The sequence below is a fragment of the Sceloporus occidentalis genome, unplaced genomic scaffold, assembly GCF_023333645.1.
Source record: "Sceloporus occidentalis isolate IW3139 unplaced genomic scaffold, rSceOcc1.0.p SCAF_4, whole genome shotgun sequence".
Lineage (NCBI taxonomy): Eukaryota > Metazoa > Chordata > Lepidosauria > Squamata > Phrynosomatidae > Sceloporus > Sceloporus occidentalis.
Genome location: NW_028316984.1, coordinates 94,768,668 through 94,793,516, shown reverse-complemented (window position 1 = coordinate 94,793,516; position 24,849 = coordinate 94,768,668). Strand labels below are relative to the sequence as shown.

The 24,849-nt window shown below is 39.3% G+C and overlaps 1 protein-coding gene across 20 annotated transcripts in view; it reads right to left on the bottom strand.

Annotated features, from left to right (window-relative positions):
• Window positions 1-24,849, bottom strand: part of BRSK2 (BR serine/threonine kinase 2) — a 535,565-nt gene that overhangs the window by 4,234 nt on the left and 506,482 nt on the right. For 13 of the 20 annotated variants that reach the window (XM_089520942.1, XM_089520948.1, XM_089520947.1 and 10 more), the window contains 3 exons: window positions 21,310-21,490; window positions 19,230-19,319; window positions 9,403-9,450 (listed from right to left, as the gene is read on the bottom strand). In XM_089520942.1, coding sequence (XP_089377068.1) covers window positions 9,403-9,450; window positions 19,230-19,319; window positions 21,310-21,490 — 319 coding nt within the window. Of the gene's footprint in view, window positions 1-8,974; window positions 9,048-9,402; window positions 9,451-19,229; window positions 19,320-21,309; window positions 21,491-24,849 lie in introns of all 20 variants that reach the window. The other 7 variants (XM_089520950.1, XM_089520949.1, XM_089520940.1 and 4 more) reach the window with 2 other exon arrangements.

Genomic DNA, 24,849 nt, shown 5'->3' with positions numbered 1-24,849 from the left:
TCTGCAATGACTCCATTTACAAGTTGGCTATAGTTGCTATTTCCCTATGATCGCATGCTGTAGCGGTTATGATTAAATTCAGTTCTTAAATGGAGAAGGCAGATGATACTGGGCACTACTGTAGCAACATATATGTGCACACATACTGACACACAATGTGCTGTTAATGTCTACCTTCTACACTCATACTATATGATTACTAGATTTAGATGTCATGTTGTAGTGCAGGGTTTAGCCAAAGGAAACATCTAAGATGTAGATGCATAAGAAATGACTAAAATATGTATTATCTGCCAACTTTGAAAAGAGGACAAATGCAATTTGCTTCCTAATTTTCTGAGAGGCTACCCAAGGCCACATTCTGTCAGAATTAAACCAACTCATTGTGTAAGTATATTTGCCTGTTATTAGAAGTCCCTAATAAGTTCATGAAGAATGTAGATGGTGAAAATCTGACCAGTTAGGAAAGTTTACCTTTAGGACAAACTGAAACACAGGATATTGTTTAGAAGAAAACTAGATGCCACTAGACCACCCTCTCTAAGGGGCTTTTAAAAAAATGCCTGTAGGTAAGAGAGCTAGTGAAATGCTTTCCAAGGCTGGTTTTATCTAAACAATGCACCATTTGAGCAGACGCCATTTTCTTCCAGTATATGTCCTATGAAAAGTTAGTGCATTTTACACCTTGAGTAAAGTTATAATTAATGCTCTTATTTCTGGCCTTGGTTACAGGAAGGCACAAGTAAGTCAAAGTTCTAGAAATATTCTATGAGATGACTAAACAGACATCACCAGGAACATGGTATATACTCATGAATATACAACAATAATTGTTGGGTGAAATGGTATGCTTATACAAGAGTAGATGCACAAATGCTGTATGAAGTACCAATAGTCACCTCACTGAAAACTAGTCCCTTGTAACACCTGTATATCAATTAATATAAGTATAATTATATTCAGTATTGATGAATGGATAGTCTATGTTGGGGGTTGTCAACTTGTAATCCTCCAGAAGCTACTGGACTCCAACTCCCAGCAGCCCTAGCTAGCATGGAAAATAGTAAGAGATGATGGGAGATGCAGTGCAACAGCACCAGGAGGGCTGTAAGTTGTAAATATAGAGGATGCCCCAGTGGCACAGTGGTTAAATGCCGGTACTGCAGCCAGTCACTCACAGCCACAAGATTATGAGTTGGATTCTAGCTAGAAGCTCCAGGGTCAACTCAGGCTGGCATCCTTCCAAGGCTGCTAAAATGAGTACCCAGCTTGTTGGGGGAAATTAGGTTACATGTTGTAAACCACTTAGAGACTGCTTAGCTCATTATGAAGTGGTATAGAAATGTAGCTGCTATTGCTAGAGTAAATAAGAAACCTAGCTGGAAGTCAACAATTTCCCCAGCCAAGTGCTAACCTGAACAGAACAGCACCAGAACCATTTTCACCTGCAACATAATTTGGATAGTGTTTACCTCTCATGAGGTGGCCTTTCACGTTAGCTTTCAGTATAACTCTTTCCTGTCCTTTTCATAATCAACATTTCTTTTCCTTTAGGCCAACTGAAGCAAAACAGGAGGAGGCCTGGTCATTTCTGTTCTTACTGGACTTATATATTAATTATGGAGCCTTCCCTGGCTTCTGATATAACTTTCTATATCTTAGAATTTCTCTAGTGTTTTGCATCCACAAGGCTTTGCAGTAATTTCAACAATCCTGCCTGTAAAATTCAGAGACATAGCCATATTAGTCAGGAAAATCAGCACGCAAAGGGATTCTCTAGCACCTTTGAGATTAAGTAAGTGAAAGTTGTAGCATCAGCTTTCGTAGACCTGATCTACTTCCTCAGATGCACCAAGTCTAGAAAAGCTTATGCTACAACTTCTTTCACTCAGTCTCAAAGGTGCTACAAGATCCTTCTGAATCCTATTTGTAATATGTCACAAAATTAGGAGCACATGAACCCAATGATTTCAGTGGCCTTAAATGCATCAGCATCACACCACATTTCAATAACTCCTTCTACCATTTACAGTGTGCCTGCGTCATACGCGGGCGTGCCATACACAGCTTTCACCTTATGCTGAAAGCTGTGTGTTAGAAGAGGCAATGGTGGGCGCACCGCAGGCATGAGCCCAATTGTTTTTAATGGCGCTTGAGAATACACAGTATTCCCTTATGTGGTGGTGGTGGTGTCCGGAATGGAAGGGCACAATGTATATGGTTATCTAACTGCTATGGCAATATCCTATGCTATAATTAGACTTGCAAATTGGGGGGGGGGGGGGTGTAAGAATCCTTAGCCCAAGAGTCCTTTAGTGCCTCCGAAAACTAAAGACTTTGGGATTCTGTAGGATGCATTCAAGGCACTGCTTTGAAATGATTAAAATTTCTCCAGTCTTGGTTTCGGAAAATCCAGCATATACTGGAAACAATCTTGTTTTGTTAGGCAAAGGCCTTCATTCTGCTTCCAGATTAACAGTTGACTGTTGAATCTTTGCCTCTTCATCATATCCACACTTTCCCATTAGAGATCCTTTTCCCTGACTGATCTCTACCCAGCCATAACCTATCTTACCAGGTGACAAAAGAATGGGCTATGCTAACTCCCCTTAAACAATTGTGACTAAAGTTTTGGCCTTCAGGATACATGCAGCCCCTATGGCCACTTTTGTGGGTCCCAGGCAGGGTGACCAGATATCCTTCTTTTCCAGGACATGTCCTACATTTAAGCCTTCTGTCCAGGAGGACTTCCAAAATGCCCTCCATTTTGAGCATGACTAAGAAGCCCATTGAGTAACACTCATTTGCTGTTCTCCTTCAACAAATGTGTCTGCTTGGCAGCCTGTCACTGCAAACAGGAGGATAGGCTGGATCCTTCTAAATTTATTTTTTCCTAAGAGTAGCAGCAGCAGCAGACAAGTTTTGTCTCCAGTGCTTGGACCTGTTTGTTTCTCAGAGGGGCCTAAAAGTGACAAACCCCCCCCCCCACCAGTCAGGAGTGGCAGGGGGTGTTGCACTTTGTGGTCTTCTGCAGAGTAAATGCAGTCTTCCACCCTTCCACAGTTGCCTACCCCATCCTTAAGGCTATATCTTGCTTTCATTTCCACCTGTGGGTGCCCTGACATTGTGGAGACCACACTAGTCGAGTCCTCATGCCTCCTGTTAACATTTTTCCCTCCCAGACTTCAGTTGAAGTATTGATTAAACAGTACTTCACCTCCTTCATACTTTGGTCATGTCAATTCCATCTCCAAATGGGTATCAATCACAAGAATTGCAATCTAATTTGCAGTGTGAGACTGAAAGACATTTTCTAAACTTGCAGAAACTGTAAGAATTATAAAGCTGAAACACACCTTTATGGTGGTGTAAGGGAAAGATGATGAACATCTATGGACTTTAGGTTGACTGGTTCAAAAGGCATAAAAGAAAAGTTTGAAATGCAGCATCCTCTCCAACTGTCTGGATTTGGCAGAGACAGTTCTGATTAATCCTCTGCCACCTCACCTTTTTCAGCTGCCTTTAAAATGTCCCAGTTTCTCCTCCTCCACATACTTCCCCCCTTTGTGTTCAGGATTCAATCATTCAACTCTGATATTTTATTTGTCCCAATGTATAATACATTTGCACAAATAGAACTGCCCTTCAATCCTGTTCCTAATGTGAATATAAGATTAACATTGGTTAGCAGGCTCTTTCATGCTACAAATGCTACTTTTCTTCCACATGTTCCTCTGCCTTCGTAGTAATCAGGTAGGAACACTGATATTGTAAGAGATTCTCATCCCACAAAAAACAGCATTACAGAGATGTAGGCCTGATGTATGAAAACAATCCTTAAGAAGGAAAACTAATGCAAAAGTCACCCTTAAATGTTCGGTAATGGTTAATATGGGTTGCCACGTGGCTTTGGACCCCAAATCTTCATATCTCAAATACAATTAGGAAACAAACAAACAAAAAAAGGTAAAATAAAGTAGTGAGAAAAAGCTACAGGTGATGCTGAGAAGGGCAAAGGTATATGTAAGTGTTTTCAGTTTATGCAGCTGAGCAGTGTATTCAGCAAGTTCAGCTGGAAAGTGAATTGCAGAATAAGCAGCAGGGAGAATGAGGGAGGAGAATATGCACTGAGTTGTTTTCTTAGAAAAATGCAGAAGGCAAGCATGAACTAAAGACATTAATGCTATTTATATACAAGTACACATTATTTCACTAGTTCTGGTTGAGATTTTAAAATATAATATTATATTTTAACTTTAATGCAGGATGACCATTTCCTCTCTGCATTTTTTTAAAAAACTCTCAATATGTGTTCCCCTCTTTTTTAATAATAAAGGTTGAGCCTTGTCATTATTACCACATTGCTTTCAATCAAAATGTTCTGCTGAAATTTTAATCACTGGTAGAAACCATGAAAGCATTCCTAGAAAGCTGAAGGCTTGTAGGCGGTTTATATGTCTTTCATTTGTGTTTACTACAGCACCTGAATACAAGCAAAATGAAATGTCAAACCAACAGGCAATATTGTTCAGGGTCACTTTTAAGAAATCATAAAATCTAAGGCTCCCACATGTCTTTTTTCCTTTGAGATATTGGTTCACGGGCTTAAATAAAGGGAAGATATTGTGAAAGATAGCATGCAGAGCCTTGCATTATGTGAAGACAGATAACTGTCATGTCAACTACTACTGTACTAGGTTTTGGCCTACAAAATCATTGGAGTAATGGCTGTTCTTCTGTCATGTCCATAGTGTCATTCTTTCCAACAAAGAATACAGCTATGATGGGGTTCATAAGACTATACTAGAATATTTAATAACTTGCTTAATGCAAACAATGCTATTGTTGTTGTGTGCCTTCAAGTTTCCAACGTATGGCAACCTTGAGATGACTGTCACAGAGTTTTTCTTGGCAAGATTTATTCGGGGGGGGGGGGGGGAGGGGTATGCCTTTACCTTCCTCTGAGGCTGAGATACTGTGACTTCTCCAAGGTCACCCAGTGGGTTTCCATGGCTGAATTGCAATTCAAACCATGGCCTGTTACAGACAGCCAAAATAAAGCTGCTTCAAGTCACAGTGGAGGTATGGTGTTTCAATGATGCATGCATCCTAAGAGTCCAGAAGCCACACCAAAGCCACGCTCCAGTCCTTAGGGCTGGAGCGTGGCTTTGGTGCGACTTCTGAACTCTTAGGACGCATGCATCATTGAAACACCATACCTCCACTGTGATTCGAAGCAGCTTTATTTTGGCTGTCTGTAACAGGCCCATGGTCTCCAGAACCACAATCCATTGCTCAAACCATTACACCATGCTGGCTCTAAACAATGCTATCGAAGTGTATAACTAACCCTAATATAGCTTACAGAAACATCAATGGAGCACTGGTATATATCCAGAAGTGAATAATTTAGTTGTATTGCTAGTTTGTGAACAGTACACTATCCAGAACACTTCTCCTGAACAGAAATATTTAAGGACATCCAGATAACGCAAGGAGGCAAAAAGTAAGGAGCAAGAAAATCATTAATGCAAGATTAGGATTCTTTGATAAAAGAAATTATGGCTGTTGCAAGCATATTAGGTATGAAAGCAAATCCATGGATATAAATGTGAAGGTTAAGATAGTTACATGTGTGTCAGTTCATGAAGAAATTGATAGGAAACATCCTAATTGGAAAATGCTAAAGCTAAAATGGGGAATTTAAGTTTAGTAAAAGAAGACGAAGAGGAAATAAGACCTACTAAAGAAAGTCCTCTTTCAGACAGTGCACAATCAGCTTAAGAAATTTTATGCTACAAGATGTAGTAATGATCACTAGTTGATAAGGTTTTTAGAAGGATTAAACAAGCTCTTGAAATACTGGCCCCTCAAATAGCTATTAGCCATGACAGCTACACACAGTCTCAGTGTTTAGATGCATAATCACTCTTACTAGTGCATACTAACTACTGGGGACAAACAACAGGAGAAAGCCACCAATATCATGTCATGCTGGTTGGGTTCCAGAGCTGTCAAATGGCTTCCTCTAAGAAACGGAATAGATGGTCCTTGCATCTGATTTTACAGGCTGATCCTTGTATTCTCTGCCTTCAGAGAAGTTAGATGATGCAAAATGGTATCTGGCTTATATTTGTTTTTAAGCTTATACAGTACAGTATATGTGGGAGAGGGGTATGCAGTTTAAAATATTTAGGAAACATATGTAGTGGGAAATAATTTGTTTCCTTTTATACTAGACCTATGAATGCTTCCTCACCTGGCTATTTCAGTCTACTTGAATGTGTTTCTCAGCTCTGCTATGGACTGCTGAAAGAGCCCCAAGGAATGTCTCCTTTTAGCACCAGGACAGCCACTCTGTGCAAACCATGAGGTTCCTAGTTGGGGCAGAAGGACTGCAAAGGGTCTAGAAAGGGCATAGTGCTGAGGGATGAGAGGAGGGATGCCACAAGCACCCTCAAAGGCAACTTCTCCCCAACTGGGATTCTTTCATCAGTGTGTGTGGGATGAGGCAGGAGGGGATATGAGGATAATTCTTTATTTTACAACCTTAAGAGATCCTTGGATGAGCAGAAGAGTTGGATGGCACATGTCATTCAGCCTTCCCAAAGCTGAAGGGAAGCAAGTGAGAAATGCTTTCTTTTGTTTTATCTTGCTTCAGACTTCACAAACAACAGGATAATATTATGGAGATTCAGCTTTTTGCACCCTACAATGTGGAGGATGCTGGTGATGGGAGAGTGGCAAGTCTTTTCTGCTCAGACCAAACATTTTCCTACATGCCTTGAGAATTTATATTTTCAGGAACCCACATATCCCCCCCTCTGCTTGCTTTGCTCCTATACTCTGGCCTAAATCCTAATGTTAGTCCCTCAACTAGTGTAGACTCATTAAATCAATGGGATTTACAGAAGTGTTGACTCACCATTTGACAGTTGATTCAATGGGCTGCTCTAGTTGAGACTACCTATATGGTTCAGATACTCACTTTTTGCATGGGTGTGTGAGACTAACAAGCAGAAAATCCTAGCTGTTATGCTGAAACCTCCTAAATTGTGTGTGTTATTAAAACAAAAACCTTCCTCTTTTTGTTAGAGAAAGGTGCATTGTTCAGCATTTAATGCTGGCAAAATAAATGTAGGTGTCTTCTCTACCAATAGCTCTACCCTAAGATTTGGTCTGGCATCCATTATTTATGATGTTGTAAAATAGACTTATGGCCTCATAAATTTAATTTATGGTTGTGGCACCATTGCCACAACTGCAAACCTCCCTCAAAATAAAACCAGGCTGTTGCATCAACTGAAGGAGTTGTTGATGCTGGTGAGTGGGGAACTGAAGGATGTTGTGTCCAGTCCCCTCCTGCCAGTGTGACAAGCAGTTGCAATAGTCCCTGCCATGGCACTGCAGTTTTCTGGTGGAATGGGGAATGGTTATTATTATGCACAATCCACTGCCCTTATTCTTATGCTTCCTATAACAACCTGAAAGTGATGTGTAGAAACTTAGCAGGTGGACCTTTTGCTGGCATGGAGGAAAGTGGTGTCAAAAGCCTTGCCTATTATATTTCTTCCTTAAAAGAAACAGGAAAAGGACCAAGGAAGCCCTAGCATCAGTTGAGCAATGCTGTGCAGAATTGCACATTCTGTTATGATGAGTGAATAAACCAGAAAGCCTTTTTCAGATGAACAGGGAGTCCTGTGCCCTTGCTCTGTCTGATCAGCTTGAATTAGTAAGGGCTTAAGTACTGTACAACTGCAGACAATGCAGAAGCTCAGTGGTTATTTCTTTATGTTCCAGATCTTAGAATTGTTCCCCTTTGTTAAAGAGAAGACTGTTGTGACCTAGTTCTCTGAAAGAATCTGTGTGGCTTCTTTATGGACAAAAAACTGTTCTCTGATTTGCCTTGGGAAAGTCACTTTACATTTCTGTGTGACCCAGCACCAGGGCTGAGAAATCATATATGTTCATCAAGAAACAAGTCCTTTTAAAAGCAGGGTGCAGCAGTTCTGTAGCTATATTGGGATGCTATGACATAAGCACTTAGATTCCCTCCTCACTATTATCTATAACATTTTGTCTATTAGTGACACAAATTTCCTCTACTAATACTAATGATGCTGACATAGCCAAGTTTCAAGACCTAAGACTGCAGACAGAGCAGCAAATGGCTTATTTTCTGCAATGTTTAATTAATGTGTAAAAATGGCTATGCTTTAGGATTTCTGCATAGTCTTGCTGCTTGTAACTAGAGCTTAAGGGGGAAGAAAGATTTGCTGTTTGATGTTTTTATGAACAGGCTAAAGGTCTTGCTATAATTTAGATCACCCAAAATGAGGATAATGCAGCCTGGTAGGTAAGATAACAAATCAAAGTAATCTCCCTCAGAAAAGTAAGTGGAAAATTTCCCCTTTAGGTGAACTATGTGATTTTAAAGAGAAGGAGTTGTCTACACAGGTCATGTTCTACTCTTCCTTACCTCTGTAGGGATCTGACATAGGTTCCAAAACAGCTTCAGTGACATCCCAAATATGACTTTTCAACTGAGCCATAGTTACCAACTGTGCAAGGCCATTAACACAGTTCAGTTACTGTGAAGTGGTAAAATTGTTGGACACTAAAAAAAAATTTTTTTAATCTGAACGTATTGCTGGGCACCTCTTCCTAAAAGATCAGTCCCACTTCTGAATTCTTTTGTATTCTGCTTTGGGAAAGAGCCAGCTAGAGAAAGGAGAAGTTTTGGACATATAGAAACAGGGATTAGCCTGTTTAATGTAATGAGATGTGCAATGAAAACTTTATGTTTCCCATCATTCTCAAAGTCTGCTCCCATCAGAATCACACTATGCAGTGATTTGGGTCAAACCTAAACTTTATAGCAGCTAAGGATGCAACTTTCTCTTGTTTGTAGTGGAAGCAAGAAACAAACTTCCCTAGATGCACTGGAACAAAACTGGGGGAATTAAGGCCGAACCTTGTTGTCTTCTTTTCAGCATGAGATGTGGAAAGCCAAGCAGTAGCACAGCAGCAAGGAAAGTGGTACAGGGCTGCAGAGCAGAGAAACGGTGATTTGAATGTGAAGTCAGAGTAAAGACTTAAAAGCAGATATACATCACCAGACACTAGGGGGTGGGAGTGTCAGTGTGAGAACAGGAGCTTGCAAGACTGTGGAACCACATACACATGTGCAGTGTAGCCAGAAACATAGAAAGTTTGTGCACATATGTATGGTGAAGGAAAAACTTGGAAAGGTGTGTGTTCAATAGCGAAGCAAAAAGTAAAGTGGCAAGTTATAAAAGAGTGCTTAGAAGATGAAAGGTGTCGACAGAGGAAAGGGCAATAGGATTATCATGTTGTTCAGTGAGGTCTGGGGAGAAGAGAAGGTGGAAGTGAAGTTCTTACCACATTTGGAAAGTCTCCCAGTCATCAACTCCATACAGTTAGTGGTGTCTAGATCACAAGAATGGAAAGAGGAGGGAGGGAGGAAAAAATATATAAAAAGTGGTTTCCACAGCTCTGTCTATAAGGTAGCAATGCAGCAAAATTATCTCCTGGAGGAGAAAGCACATATGGGTTTGGCATTTCCACACATGAAGCTTTTTTCTGTGGCTGCTATAAAATACCTTTTGAAGTAAGTTGTTTAGCACAGAGCAAGCATTTTCACTACCACATTTCTCTTCACCATTTTTATATCGTATGAGTAATATTCGAATTGCAGTTAATGTCCTAAGTTTTGACACTGGTAACATTCCCATAACGTCACATTATCTGTCTCAAACTACTGACTGTTGAACAATTCAGAAGTACACAGCTGAATGCTGAATATCACCTAAATATGATTGTCAGCACTCACTGACCACAGACACATCCCAGACATGCATATATTCTTAAAATACAATTGATATTCATTGTAAAAGATAAAATATAAATGAAATATTTTGCAACTATATTAATACCTAGATATTCCTGAGTAGGACTAGTTCAGATGCAATAATCTAGAATGATGCCCGTAGTAGTAAACGATTAAAAGTTCCACATGTACTCATGATACAAAGCTATACCCCAAATTCTGGGATTATAAATCTCTGATATTTTAGGCCTTATCTATTTTATTATTGAAAACATTTTGTTCATAAAGGGAACATTTTCCATCTTTCTGAAAAGTTCAATAAGATTAACAAATGGGAAAGAAATAGATAGGTCAGAAACCAATTAAATTATTCTGGAGAGCTGCTTCCATTATCAGGTTAAGGAGATGGCAATTTCCCCTACTTCACTACCCCTCATGTGCCCTCAAAATCTGCTGTGAAAGGTTGGGGGACTCTCTAGAGCAGATATTGAGATCTATGGGCACCACAGAACAATGGCACGAAGAAGGAACTCTGCTAATGCAGTGTAGGACTAGACACAAGACAAATAATAATAATAATAATAATAATAATAATTTATTTATATCCCACCCCTTGAGGTCAATCGGGGCAGCTAACAGCAATAAAATACAATACATAGTACATCAAAATTCCCCCCCTTAAAAATTATTAAATCAATTATAATTAAAACCAACAAATTAAACAACATTAACACATACACATTATTACAAGACAAAAACAAAACAGAACAAAACAAAACAAAACAAATAAAACAGTAAACTACGGTAGCATTTCCAGGGAGGACCTTGGGGACTCTCATAAGAACAGGGCTCCTGAGGCCGGGATTATCTATTCCGGAAAGGCCTGCCGGAAGAGATCCATCTTGACAGCCTTTTTAAAGCTGTCTAAAGATGTCAATTGATGGATCTCGTCCGGCAGGTCGTTCCATAGTCTGGGGGCGACAACAGAAAAAGCCCTCTGGGAGGTAGTCGAAAGCCTAGATCTTTGAGGCTGCAGCAAATTCCTCACAGAGGACCAGAGTGTGCGGGGAGGATTATATGGGAGGAGGTGGTCCCTGAGTTAGTTTGGACCCAAGCCATTTAGAGCTTTAAAGGTGATAACCAACACCTTGTACTGGGCCTGGAAACTAATAGGCAGCCAGTGGAGGGACTTTAGTACCGGAGTAATACGGTCCCTCCCTGATGTTCCTGACACTACTCTGGCTCCCATGTTCTGCACTAATTGTAGTTTCCAAATCAAGCACAAGGGTAGCCCCATGTAGAGCGCATTACAGAAAAAAATCCTTCAGGACCTCACAAAGTATTTCCCATTACTAGAATTATTCTAATACTGGCCTCAGTTTTGTGAAACTACTGCTACAACCCTTATAATAACCCACAACCATTACTCCCACTGGAGTCTCAGAAAGAAAAGAGAGTTTGACTGAGGGACACTTGGAATGGAAGTGGAGGAAAAGTAATTGGCCTGCAGTTATGGCAGGTTCAGCATCTAATTATTAGATGCTGTAGCACCTTTGAGACTAACTGAAAGAAAGAAGTTGGTATCATGAGCTTCTGTAGATTCAAGTCCACAAAGGCTCATGCTACCAGCTTCTTTTCCCCCCAGCTAGTTTCAAAGGTGCTACAATCCCTTTGCATACTGATTTTCCAGACTAACACAGCTGTCTTTGAATTCCAATTATTAGATGGTGACCCAGAAAGTAGAGGCATGTTTAGATGGGTTCTTTGATGGTAGCACAACTACAGCAAGATGGCTGTGATACTTATCCTTGTTGGGAGAAGAAATATACTTTGATTGGAAATGCACATTGTAGTCTGGGGCTTGTACACTGTGATTTGACCCACAGAAACAAAACATGTTGTTTTGGTGACTACTCCAAGGTTTTTCCTTCCATAGTCAAATTATTTTTTTTTCCATTGTGGCTTTCAATACTGCCGAGACATTTTAATGACCCTAAACCAAAATTAACATGGTGGCTTCAATTTAAAAAAAAAATGACCTATTATCCATAAAAATCCTGGGAAGGATCATTGCTATGGGCAACACCCTGAAATATTTTTATTTAGAAATCTAAGTCCCATTCAGCAGAGGTTCTACTTCCATTATAGTTAATTCTCCAGTTAGCAGACTTTCAAGTCTTGCTAGTACAGATTAACACAATCCATTCTTCTGAAACTTAATCCTGGTAACCTGTCATTCCAACATAAGATCAAAGAGCTACATTCCATTTCATTTACTCACACAAAGGAAAACGCGAACAGATATGGTTTGCAAAAGAAGGCAAAGCAGCTTATTTTAAAAGTTACAATTTAGTTCTTTAAGAATTTCTGGTAGTATCTAAGATTATTAGTATCTCTGGGCCAAACTACATATGACACACAAATGCTTGTAACAGACTACAATTCCTTTTGTTTTTTAAAGAGAAAAACCATTGGGATAGGGGGAGACATAGATTGAAGAAATGTGGGGCAGGACAGAGGCATTGCTTCACTCTTTCTCCACCTATTGCAGCTCCCTCTCACCAGATGTTTTTCCTTTCTATGAGGTACAAAATAAAGGAACCCAAAGGTAAAAAGTACAGACGTGAGATCATATCTGAATTTGGTATGGGCCAAATCTTTCTGAGCAATTGTGGAGTATTAATGGAAAATGCATAGACTCTTGGTCAGAATTTTTCAGAGATGGAAAAATTTAACCCATTAGAATTGGCCTTATAGAATTTTCATCACAATCCTTCAATGCTGGGAAAGACAGAGTATCATAAATTTTCATTCTTCATGATTCCTCAAACTGCAGAATTTGTGGGGATCAAGGATAAAATTTCAAAATGAATTGTTAACATAGGTTATTCCCAGCATTCTTAGTTATCTTCCAATTTGGGGTGGGGAACAGATAGACTGTGACTCTCATTAGCCAACAAAGGCAATAGTGTCAGATGATAGGAGCTGGAGTATAACATCTAGGGCCTCTTTCTCTATACCCATCAGCCCAGAGCAACATGCATTCCTTTCAAGAATATAATCACATTGAATAATTAATGACAATGTAATCACATTGAATCACATTATTTATAATAAAAATTAATAATACAATCAGTGGAATTTCTATTATTCCCCTAATGTAAATGATTGTGGGTCACCTGCACAGAATATAACAATTGTAATCATAATAACAATATATGCATTTCTCTGAACTGTAGAAATGTCTGCATTCCAGAAAATAGCACAATTCATCAATAAAAGCCTAGGACAGTCAAAAGTGACTGCTTTGTGCAAATATTTCAAAGTAGCAATGCCAGTAATGGACTGGCCAATTGTAGAGAAATACATCACTATGTCATTTTGTAGTGAGGTGCCTCCCCTGCTTGGACCACAGGCCACATTAGAATAAAAATATAATTTTAAACATGGCAAGCGGTATAGAAATTGACCAAATACATGAATAAAGTACCATGTTTAAATCAAATGTATTGACTTCTGCAGTTTCTAAACTTGTGATTTATTTAAGAATTAGATACACTTCAGGACCCCCTGCTTTGTGAATTAGAAGCATTCTAGCAAAGATGGTTGAATATAGCAATTTTCTGAAAAAGGACTAGCTTGTTTAAATGTTAGGGGAGAGGAGCAAAGCAATAGGAAAGGTAAGCATATAAACAAACTTGGAGGAAAGGATCTTGGAAAAAAGAGGCAGGACTTCAGGAAGCAGGCGCAAAGTTTACCTGAGTGTGAAGAAGGGGTAAGTATTGTGTTGAGAATTTAACTAAGAAAGGACAGGCATATCTACAGGCATATTTGTATCTATCTTGCCAAGTCAAGAACTTAAAAAAGAATGACTAGATCTCATTATTTGAGATGCAGATTCTATAAAAGGATATTTTCCTTTTGTATTGTATACAAATTCACAACAGACAAAGCTGTCAATGGCTAAATACCCCATCTCCAGGAGGTAAGGGTGCAAGAGAGTTTTGGTTTTCCCTACTTCTTGTAGTCTACCCAAGAAACATCTGGGAACTATGAGAGACAGGTTAGTGGATGAGATAGATCACTGGTTTAATTTAGCAGGTCTCACCTTATCCAGCAGATGCTAAAGTCTGGAATAATTTCCAATCATGCATATGTGCAACTTGTATACAGATGCAATTCACTGATGGAAATTTCCAAGAATCAGTTATCCAATAATTCAACCTCAAGTCAGGACTGGTATGCACATGCAGCAAAATAAAGCAGTAGAATGAACTGCACCATTTTGAATTTCAGGTACAACTTTTGATTGCTTCAGTATATGAAAATTCCCAGAATTGGAAAAAGAACACTAGGGAGACAGGTCCAGCTCTTTCCTTGCCATGCTAAGCTTCTCACAGAAGGTTTTGTAAAATTTGGAGAATCATTCAAAAATGTAATCCCTTACTTGTAGTCTGAGGTCATACAGTCCATTTTGCCACCTCAGAACTCTACCATTTCCTTCTGTTACATGTGCACACTCAAACTGAAATTGTACTGCAGATAAATGTTGATAAAACATATTTAGATATGTACAAATTTGGAATGTTCAAGGGCCATTCCATAGCTGTAAAATATTGTCATCGTTGAGCTTTGCCTTACATTTCATCACTTGCTACATTATTAATCAGTGTACATACACTGCTTTAATTACTCAGAAGACTTCACCCTAACTGAAAGCTCTGATTTTCTCCACAATAATGCCCCATCTCACCATAGAGCTGAGTTACAAAAGATGTACTTATTTCACTATTGGCAGACTGAATCTTTATTCATTTCATTCATACATGCATTCATTTTATATTGTGTTGGGTTCCATGCTGTGAGAAAGGTGGGATATTTAATAAATAAATAAATTTCAGGAGTTGCATCAAAGGGGGGATCAGGAGGCTTCTGCTTCACTAATACTAACTTCTTGCCAGATATTACTGATCAATTCCCATTTTCTTTCACATGAACTTAAATTTTCAGTCACAGAAAGGAAAGATGTTGCCTTCTATAAAAAAATGACTAAATGACCTGCATGTTTCACTAAAAAAAACAAAATAAAAAGAGATACTTTGGGAATTTCATGTGTGTTTGCCTCTCTCTGTGTACAGTGATTTCTCTAAAGCTAGTGTTTCTACTGTGCCTACTATAATGAGCTTTTAAACTTCTGGCATGCAGGCTGAATGTGTAGCACCGAGCCAAGAAATTGGAACAATCTGTGTGTGACTTATGGATATCATCATTAATGATGATTCCATAAATTGGATCTAGGAAAGGAGTGGAAACCAGTTTCCATAGCTGTAAAATATTGTCATCATTGAGCTTTGCCTTCTGAGCACAGATCAAAACTCTCCTGAATTCTGGTCCTGATTTCTTAACATACTGTTTTTTAAAAAATTTCCTTGCAAAGATAACTTCAAGTGTTTGTTGTTGTTGTTGTTTCGGAGTTCCTAATATCTACTAAGTACAACATCACTATCAGCATTAAGCAGAGAGCACAGTATCACCTTTTATAGGCTGCTGAGATTCAAGGTAATTTCAAATTATCTATTGTTTTTTTAATCTGGATATCCCTAGCCCTACATCAAATTAGTACATTTTCCACCTTCACCAGAAACCAGTTCAGGCAGAAGGTGATATCCATAGTCTTTGCTTAGACATTCTTTATATTTACTAAATCAGGAAATGAATTTCCAAATATGGATTATGGAAACTGCAATCCTGCTATGAATTACTATATTCCATATATGAGAAATAACAATACTTGTATTCATTGAGCAGATCGAGGAGATCTACATATGAGTAATTATTCCTGGTTATATAGGCTTCATCGTTATTTTACAGAACATTTAAAATAGCCAGTCAAAAGAGTAACAATTTATGTTTCCCTCAGTACATAACATGCACGAACCATATGGATGAACATATAAGTCAGTACCAGACTTACAGATTCAACTAATCATGAAGAAAGCTTAGCAGGTAGCAACCCAGATATGGTAACTACTCCTTAACATTAACAGTACAACAGGAAGTTGCCTATCTGTTGAGCTTGATGTCCATTTCTTCCATAATTGTTTTATTAGTTCTTCTCACCTACCTGCTCTAATAAAAGTGACTTTAATACAGCCCCACAGCAGGTAGGAAATGGAGGAACAAGAAGGATTTGTGGGGATGGAAGGAGGAAATAAGTAGGAAGTATGGTATCTGCAAAATCTCCAAGTGTATTTTTACCATTACAAGTAAAATCAGATTCTCTGGTCTACAACCAGTCAACCGTATTGTTAAAAGCTGGAACTTGGAACTATGGCTGAAAAGTTTGAAAAGTGCCACAAACATAAAACAGGGCAGGAGAAGCAGGAAACTCACTGCTAGGATGTAATGATAGTTTATTTGATGTTGCCACTTATTGAAAGAGACACACAGACAGCTAATTCCTTCCCAGAGGAGGAGCCAACTTGAGGAGAGGAATCAATCCATTATGACAACAGAACTGACATTGTTGGGTGGGTGGGTGGAAAATTGTTCATTAATGCAAACATCACTTTTTGCTAATTGATATGGATTCTTGCAGTGGATCTACACCTCAAAAGAATGTATTGAACAGAGAAGTAGACAAAACTGTAGCCACTTCTTCTACCTTTAATCCAAAGAAAAGTTATGTATGGACTGGAGGATTTTGAAGCACAGTAAATATCAATGAAGACAGAATTCTCTGTTTCTACTTTGGAGATCATGAGTGACTATGAAGGAATGTATGTGTCTAAGATTATTTGAGAAGTGATCACTTCAAAGTATGTATTCATTGTACTACAGGGAGAGCAGTGTTGAAGTGCCTTGGTGCCGAATGACATTCCCATAAGACATTTAACTTCTAGGACTTCATTTACCTGTGTATATGGGTGTGTTCTAGTTTGCTTTATAGAAAAAGTAATAAGCAGAGTGAGTCCCAAGAAGCAGAAATGAGGATGAGAATGAAAGACACTAACTGGGATGAGCACATGTGACACAGGAATACACCATCAAAATGAGATACACATACGTATGTACTGTACACACACACACACAGAAAGAAAGACTACATGTCTATCAATATTGGTGTGAGCTTGCAAAGAATGAGAGACGACAGAAAACAATTCTGTTCTGAAACCCAGGCAAGCCATTTTAATGGGCTGGCCCATAGCTCAGCAGACCAAGCAGGGTCAGGAGAGAGAGCAAGCATCACCTCCACAACGTCTCAAGTCCTCGCTGGAGGCTGAATTGGAGACATGTTCACAGATGGGTTGCCCAGCCATAAAGCACCTCTGTTGTAATACATTGTGTTATACTTTTATCTCACAGTGCATTGACTTTGTTCATAAAGAGGGTGCCAGTCACTCACCTGTAATGGCATCTGACTTGAAAGATGGGGGACACTACTTGTTAGCAGGCAAGCTGTCTGAACCCCTCTAGAGGTCAGAACACTTTCCATTTTAATCTGTAAATTACAGATTAAATGAACATTGATTTCAATTGAGGCTGCTTTTAAAGTAAGCAACTGTTCCTCATAGAATATATATAACTTGAGTCTGAGTTATTCAGGCTGAAAGACATTATGCTAACTGAATGGGTTCTTATCTCCAAAGGTGCAAGGAACAAGAAGGTGGATTTTGTGTTAGAATGATAATAGCATTCCTTGTCATGCCAGTCAAAACTCAACTGGGATTGATCTTGGTATCAACCTGCCATTACTTTTGCCTCATTTCAAAACAGCTTGTAAACTGCACCCCTTGAATCACGTCTCTTTGGTGCTTTTTTTGCTTCCAATTGTCTCTTCAATCACAGCCTGGACTTCTCTCTATATTTTTAAAGCTACAGCTACATACAAAATGTTTTTTTATCAAGCATTCCATCTAGTCAAAAGTTTGTTTTAGTCTAAATTCACACTCCATGGCAGTTGCTTATTATCGTGCTTATTCTCTGGGAAGCTTCTTTGTAGTCATTAGCTAGGAATTTAAGATATCTTAAACAGCAGGAAAAATATGGGGGTAACACAGGTATGATCAGGCAGCATCTTGCTGTGGACAACTGAAGCAGGCAACCGATTTCCTATTTGGCTGCAGTCACTGCACCATATATATAAGCAATTATCTGCAGTGCTCAGTCTTTGGAATCTACTCTGATTCTCCATATTTTTTATTCATTAGATATCCTTTACTCCTCCCTTCCTGCCTAGTCTAACCAGATATCCACAGCTACAAAATCTGACAGTAGTCTAGGTGATCAACTTCAGAGGCCAAACAAGCAGTCCAAATTAGACTGTCTTGCTCCCTTTCAGGCACATGGCAAATGTTTCCCTGTCCTTCAGCTTTCAAAAACTGCTGTTTCTCCCTTTGTTGTACATTACATTTTCTCACAAGCCTGTCATTACAATGATGACTTTTAAAGGACAGACTGAAATCTAACTGTTCTAAAACCAAAGGCAAACAGTCTTTCAGAGATCTTGCAAAAGAGAACATAAATATTTTTAATAAGATATTCTTATTCTAGGCAGATAGCAAAACTATACTTTGGGTCTATTTACATTTATATCTTTACATTTTTTTCTATTTATTTTTTTCTCATACACTTTCAAGAGTTTGTGTATCTTTTTCTTGAAAGCAGCAAACTTTGACTTTCACAAGGAGCTGCAAGGCTTGGAGAAAGTTAGGGAGGATAGAAGTGAATTACTATAACAAGAGTTTGACAGTAAGAGAGTTTAGGAAATGTTTCATCCCACTGATGTAAGGGACTAATATCAAAGTATTTTGTTTGTGGAGCATAGCAAAAATTATGGAGTGTAGGCAAGCTGTTTATTGTTCAACCATTATACATTCTCTACAGAGATCCAATGGCACACAGATTCTTCAGAATTAGTTATCTCCCAAAATCAGTCTTAGCCTAGATTTCCATCTATCCCTAACTGCTAATAGATGCCCCATCTACCCAGGGCTAAATTAAGCCATTGTTTGTCTTTTAAAAACAAATTCTTGAGGGCTTTTCATCAGGTCTGTTTTAAAGCATGTCTATGTATTGAGTAGATGTTGTAATTACATGAACTACTGATGGCACTTCCTGTGACAGAGGGACAGATGGCTCTTGGAGCAGGGCAGGGCAGGGGCAGGCCAGGTGGGGATGGGGAGAAATGCATTTTGAGAATGGGGATTAGTGCAAGGCAGGTGGGAGTGGAGCAAATGGCAGGGGAGGGACGTGCAGAGGAGTCTTACTGTTTGTTCAGAATGGAACTAGTTTTGAGGCGTAATGTGTGGGGCTATGCTGAGAGTTGCTTCCAATTCACGTCCTTGCCTGAAGCAAAGCAGCCGTGGAAGCTACTTACCTGATAACTGCTGCACTGAAGGCTGGTCATGTGTGCTTAACAATTGTGCCTGAATGGTTTCTACTACCCTCTTAAAGCGACGACTTGGACCTAAGGAAAGACACATCAGACTGTGAGACAAGGCAGAACTGAAAGCTGTTGTGACATATAATGTAGAATGATAGACATTTAAGTAAGAAGGGAGAGAGAGGCAAGCTGCTTCCATTTTTCCATCAATACTGGATCACCTTCCGACTTCTACTCCTTATTGTCTAAACTTTTATATTTCCCTCCTGTTAATTCTATCTTCTCTTCTGTATCTCTACCTTTTACCTACCCTTTTACTTTTTATTCTGTGGCACAAGTCTTTTTGTCATGCTGCTCCCTATGCTTATGTAACAAAGCCTTTCAGAAACAGCTTCTAAGCTCACCTTACCTGTTCCTCCATTACTGATCCTCCCTTCCTCAACTGCCATAATATCTTATTCTGACAAAATGGGACAGTCTTCAAGAAAGGAACATCCTGAACTGTTCCTGCATAGAACCTGGTTAAGACACAATGGCCTGTTACAGACTGCCAAAATAAAGCTGCTTCGGGTCTCTTTGGAGGTATACTATTTAAATGATGCATGCATCCTAAGAATCCGGAAGCTGCACCAAAGCTGCACTCCAGCGTTTAGGAATGGAGTGTGGCTTTGGCGCGACCTCCGGACTCTTAGGACCCATGCATCATTTAAAGAGCATACCTCCAAAGAGACCCGAAGCAGCTTTATTTTGGCAGTCTGTAACAGGCCAATAACTGCTAGTCATTATGGGAGAAAGGCAGCATATAAATAAGCAGCAGTACATTAGGGATGGGAAACATGGGTCCCTACAGATGCTTTTTTTTAAAAAAAATATTTTTAGGCTGCCTTTCTCCCTGAGTGGCACCCAAGGCAGCTCACTGAAGGAAATCAATTAAAATGTACAGTGCCATTTAAAATAGTCACAATTAAAATAATATAATATATATATATTTAAAAACAAAATAAAACACACACACAATAAAAAAAAAAAGCTTTCCTGATACAGTTGTATAATAAAAGCCTGCTGAAACAAAAAGGGTTTTGCCTACCAGTAAAAGGAAAGTAGGGAGGGGGCCAGCCTAGTCTCCCATGGGAGAGAGTTCCAAAGACCCATGCCTTTGGATTGCAACTTCCATTATGCCTCACCATTGGTTATGGTTAGAGCCGATGACGGGTGCTGTTCAACAATATCTTGACCACTTCTCAGATAATGTTTATTCCCAGATAATGTTTATCAGATTTGTCATATAGCTTTATAGCATCATATCTACTTTCAGACTTACCAGATATTCTACTTTCCCTCCATACCAAGAACTCTCATTCAGTTGTCTACCTGATTGCTGTATTAAATGCTCCACTTTTCCTCAACTTGCTCAGATCAAACAACAATTCTTTCTTAAGCGACAATTGCTTAATCTCTTTGATCTTGTATAACTCAAGTCCTTTCAACACAGTAATACTATGTGTAATAACAATCTATATCTATAGCTTTTCCCTTGTTTTAAAGCAAGCCAGTATGATGCATCACCCATGATGATATGATGAATACTTGATACCAGTAATCACTGCCCAAAGAAATGGGAGAGGAAAAAGAAACTGGATAAGTTTAAAGAGTTGGCAGGGGGGGGGATTGAGATTTCTGAACTAAATCTGATAAATCCACTTGAACAGAAGCTGGCTGGATCACAGCTATTGGCTGCCTAAAATTGCATATAGTGGTATTGCACTCTACTCCAACCATTGCCAATCAAGCATATGGTCTGTGGGGTCCTTGACAATTCTTCTAATTTGCATTCTCAGGCAGAGAGCAAAAACAGATTTATTGAGCCTCTGGTGGGCTACAATATATGGTTACTGACTTCCAGTGTTAGTGTAATGTATAATGCGTATTTATGACAACCTAAACAACATTTTGACATTTTTGTATATATGAAATGCTGTTATCTGTTGAAGAAATCAACTCCATTCCAGGGAGTCTTTAGTGGTATGGTTATGCTTATGTTCCTGAATACAGACAGCAAGTTGGTGGCACTTACCTGATAAAAGCGTGAAAGTGACTGAGTAGATCCCATTCTCTTTCTGGGCCTCCCCACCTTCTGTGTATGTTATATCCACTTGGAATTTTACTGGCTTCTGAAAGACAGCAGGGCCTCCTGTGGACTTGTACTCTGCACGGAAGCTTGTCTGAGAGATGACACTATGACTAAGACTGGGAATCTAGAGAAAAGAAAATGATATTAAAAGAAATAAATTCCTAGTACCATTGTAGGACCCATGGCCTCTTCAAAAACTGCTTCTTTTTATTTAGAATTTGAAAAGTGGAAAGATACATAGCTTGTGGGATTTTCTTTTTTTTAAATGGAAGATCAATAAATAACATTGCAGATTCTTTAAAAATGCAGAAATTCATTTTTTGGGGGGATAAAACTAGCAGTAAAGAACTTCAGCTGAATCTCATTCACACATTTTTCTTTTTTGAAAATTCAATGGTAACAAGTCCACATCCTCATCTGCTTCAATGCCTGCCATTCTGGGGTTGTTTTACTTCTTTCTTTCTTTCTTTCTTTCTTTCTTTCTTCACCATAGTTGTTCCTGTAGTTAATTTATTTCCCTCATTTACTTGGTGTGGGTAGAGTATTGGGCTACTGGGACTGAAAACGGGTACATGAGAGTTTTCTATAAGTGCTAAAATGCACTATAAAGAGTTTAGTAATGCAATGGAACTGATTGGTTTCACATTTACATTCACATTTTACTTCTCCATTCCCTTTCTGCTCAAATGAATCCCTAAAGTTCATTTTGACTTGCACAACATATCACAAAGGGAGACTCTTTGGGTATTCAGAAGTGGGAAAGAATTATCTACTAGTTGGGATGGTAAACAAATTGCGCCACTATTTTAGCCTAAGTGATCTTATATGCAATCTTGTTCAGAATATAGCTGAATTAATAATAATAATAATAATAATAATAATAATAATAATACAATTTATTTATATTCTGCTTTTTTGCAAGGAATCAAAGTGGATTCCAACAGTATAAGGATAAAATATGATACAGTTAAAATTACAATCAAACAAAGAAACAACCCCATATCCCAACCCTCCCCATCATAAAAACATAAACAATACATAAAGAGATTAAACAATTAACTACGCTAAAACCATTCCAAGCAAATTCCTTAAAATATGGGTAAAATTTGGCAAGAAGATATCGTTTTCTAAGGAAGAGGACGGGAACCAATGGCAGCAATAGGGGAGGCTAGGTGGGTAGACTGCTTATATAGAATCAGATGGGAAAGGCCCGCTAGAAGAGATCCATTTTAATAGCTTTCTTAAAAGCATCTAAGGTAGTAATACAATGGATCTCCTTTTGGAGCGATTGAGACAAAGGTCCTTTGGGAAGTGGACACCAATCTGGTGTTACATGTCTGTAGTAAGTGCTTCTCAGACATTCTGAGAGTGCAGGGCGGACTATATAGGGAGAAGCATTCCTGCAAGTAGCCTGGGCCCAAGCCATATAGGACTTTAAAGGTGATAACCAACACCTTGCACTGCATCTGGAAGATGATCGGCAGCCAGTGAAGATTTTTTAATACTGGTGCTATATGGTCAAACCTCGATGTACTGGTGACCAGTCTAGCTGCCATACTTTGGATCAACTGAAGCTTCCAAACTTGGCACAAGGGTAGCCCCATGTAGAGCGCGTTGCAGAAATCAAGACGAGAGGTTATCAGCACATGTACCAATGCTTCAAGGTCTCCCTGGTCCAGGTAGGGGCACAGCTGGTGTGTCAACCGAAGTTGGTAACAGGTGCTCCTGACCGTCACCTCCACTTGAGATGACAACTGGAGGGAGGAGTCCAGGAGCACTCCCAAACTGCAAACACAATCCTTTAGTGAAAGTGTGACCCTGTCCAGGACCAGTTGACAAAACTCCTTCCGCAGGCCAGGGTTTCCTATCGCCAGTACCTCTGTTTTCTCTGGATTCAACCTGAGTTTGTTTTCCCTCATTCAGAGGAGAGATGTCATCCTTAGTCACTGTAGCAGTCAGAGACAGGGGCCTGTTACAGACAGCCAAAATAAAGCTGCTTCGAGTCACAGTGGAGGTATGGTGTTTCAATGATGCATGCGTCCTAAGAGTCCAAAAGTCACACCAAAGCCACGCTCCAGTCCTTAGGGATGGAGTGTGGCTTTGATATGACTTCTGGACTCTTAGGACGCATGCATCATTGAAACACCATATCTCCACTGTGACTCAAAGCAGCTTTATTTTGGCTGTCTGTAACAGGCCATAGAGAAACATATTTGGGTGTCATCAGCGTACTGGTAACACCCTGCCCCATGTCTCAGGATGATCTCACCCAGCGGCTTCATGTAAATGTTGAACAGCATGTGAGACAGAATGGCACCCTGAGGGATGCCAGATTTTAACTCCCTTTTAGAGGAGTAACTGTCTCCCAGCATCACCATCTGGAACTTGCCCGAGAAGTAGGAATGGAAGCACTGCAATGCAGTGCCCCCATATCCCAACTCTCTCAAGCGTTCCAGACAGATACCACGGTCAATGGTATCAAAGACTGCTGAGAGGTCCAAGAGCACCAACAGGGTCACACTTTCCCTGTCGATGCCCAGAAGGAGACCATTGACTAAGGCAACCATGGTAGTTTCAACTCTGTAGCCCATCCTGAAGCCAGTTATAAATTATGTTGCAGAAATTTGAAAAATATATGTAAATATATTCATCTTTTAATATTATTTCTTAAGGAAATTATAATAAGAAAGCAAACTCTGAGTCTGACAAATCTGGGCAAGGAAGGAACACATAAAAATAGTGTCAGAAATTAACAATGGCAGAGAAGAAGTGGTTGTTGTCTGAGAAAAAGGAGATTAAAAGGTTAGCCTTTTAGAATAAAACATGATGGGAGGCTGGATCCTAACACAGCATTCAACAAATGAAAGGTCTACTTTCTTTCACTTCTGCTGAAAGAGAGGAAGATTTTTTTTTTAATTTTTTTTGCTAATTCCAATTTTCCCTGAAGTCTTCCACTATGTTCCAGAGGTAGGGTTGCCATAATTCTCTACTAAAAACTGGGACAAAATGTAGGAGGAAATTTAGACCAAAATATAGGACAATTGTAGGATAAAATTTAGCCCAAAATGTAGGACATTTAAGAGATTCCACCTCAACATTAGGAGGAATTTTCTGACAGATTAGCTATGAACAATAGGCATGTTTATGTTAAACACGACAAAGAACTCTTTTTAAGAATAGAGCACAGATACTCCTTCCCTGGAGACATGTCTTCCCCACACAGCTTTAAGTGTACTCTCTCCCACAAAAAATTGTTTCTTCTGCTACCTTTTCTCAGCCTATCTAATGAAAGAAAGTAGGCACAGCAGTGCATAGAATCATAGAATAATAGAGTTGGAAGAGACCACAAGGGCCACCCAGTGCAACCCCCTGCCATGCAGGAACTCTAAATCAAAGCATCCACATCAGATGGCCATCCAGCTTTTGTTTAAAGACGTCTAAGGAAGGAGACTCCACTACACTCCAAGGGAGTTGGTTCCACTG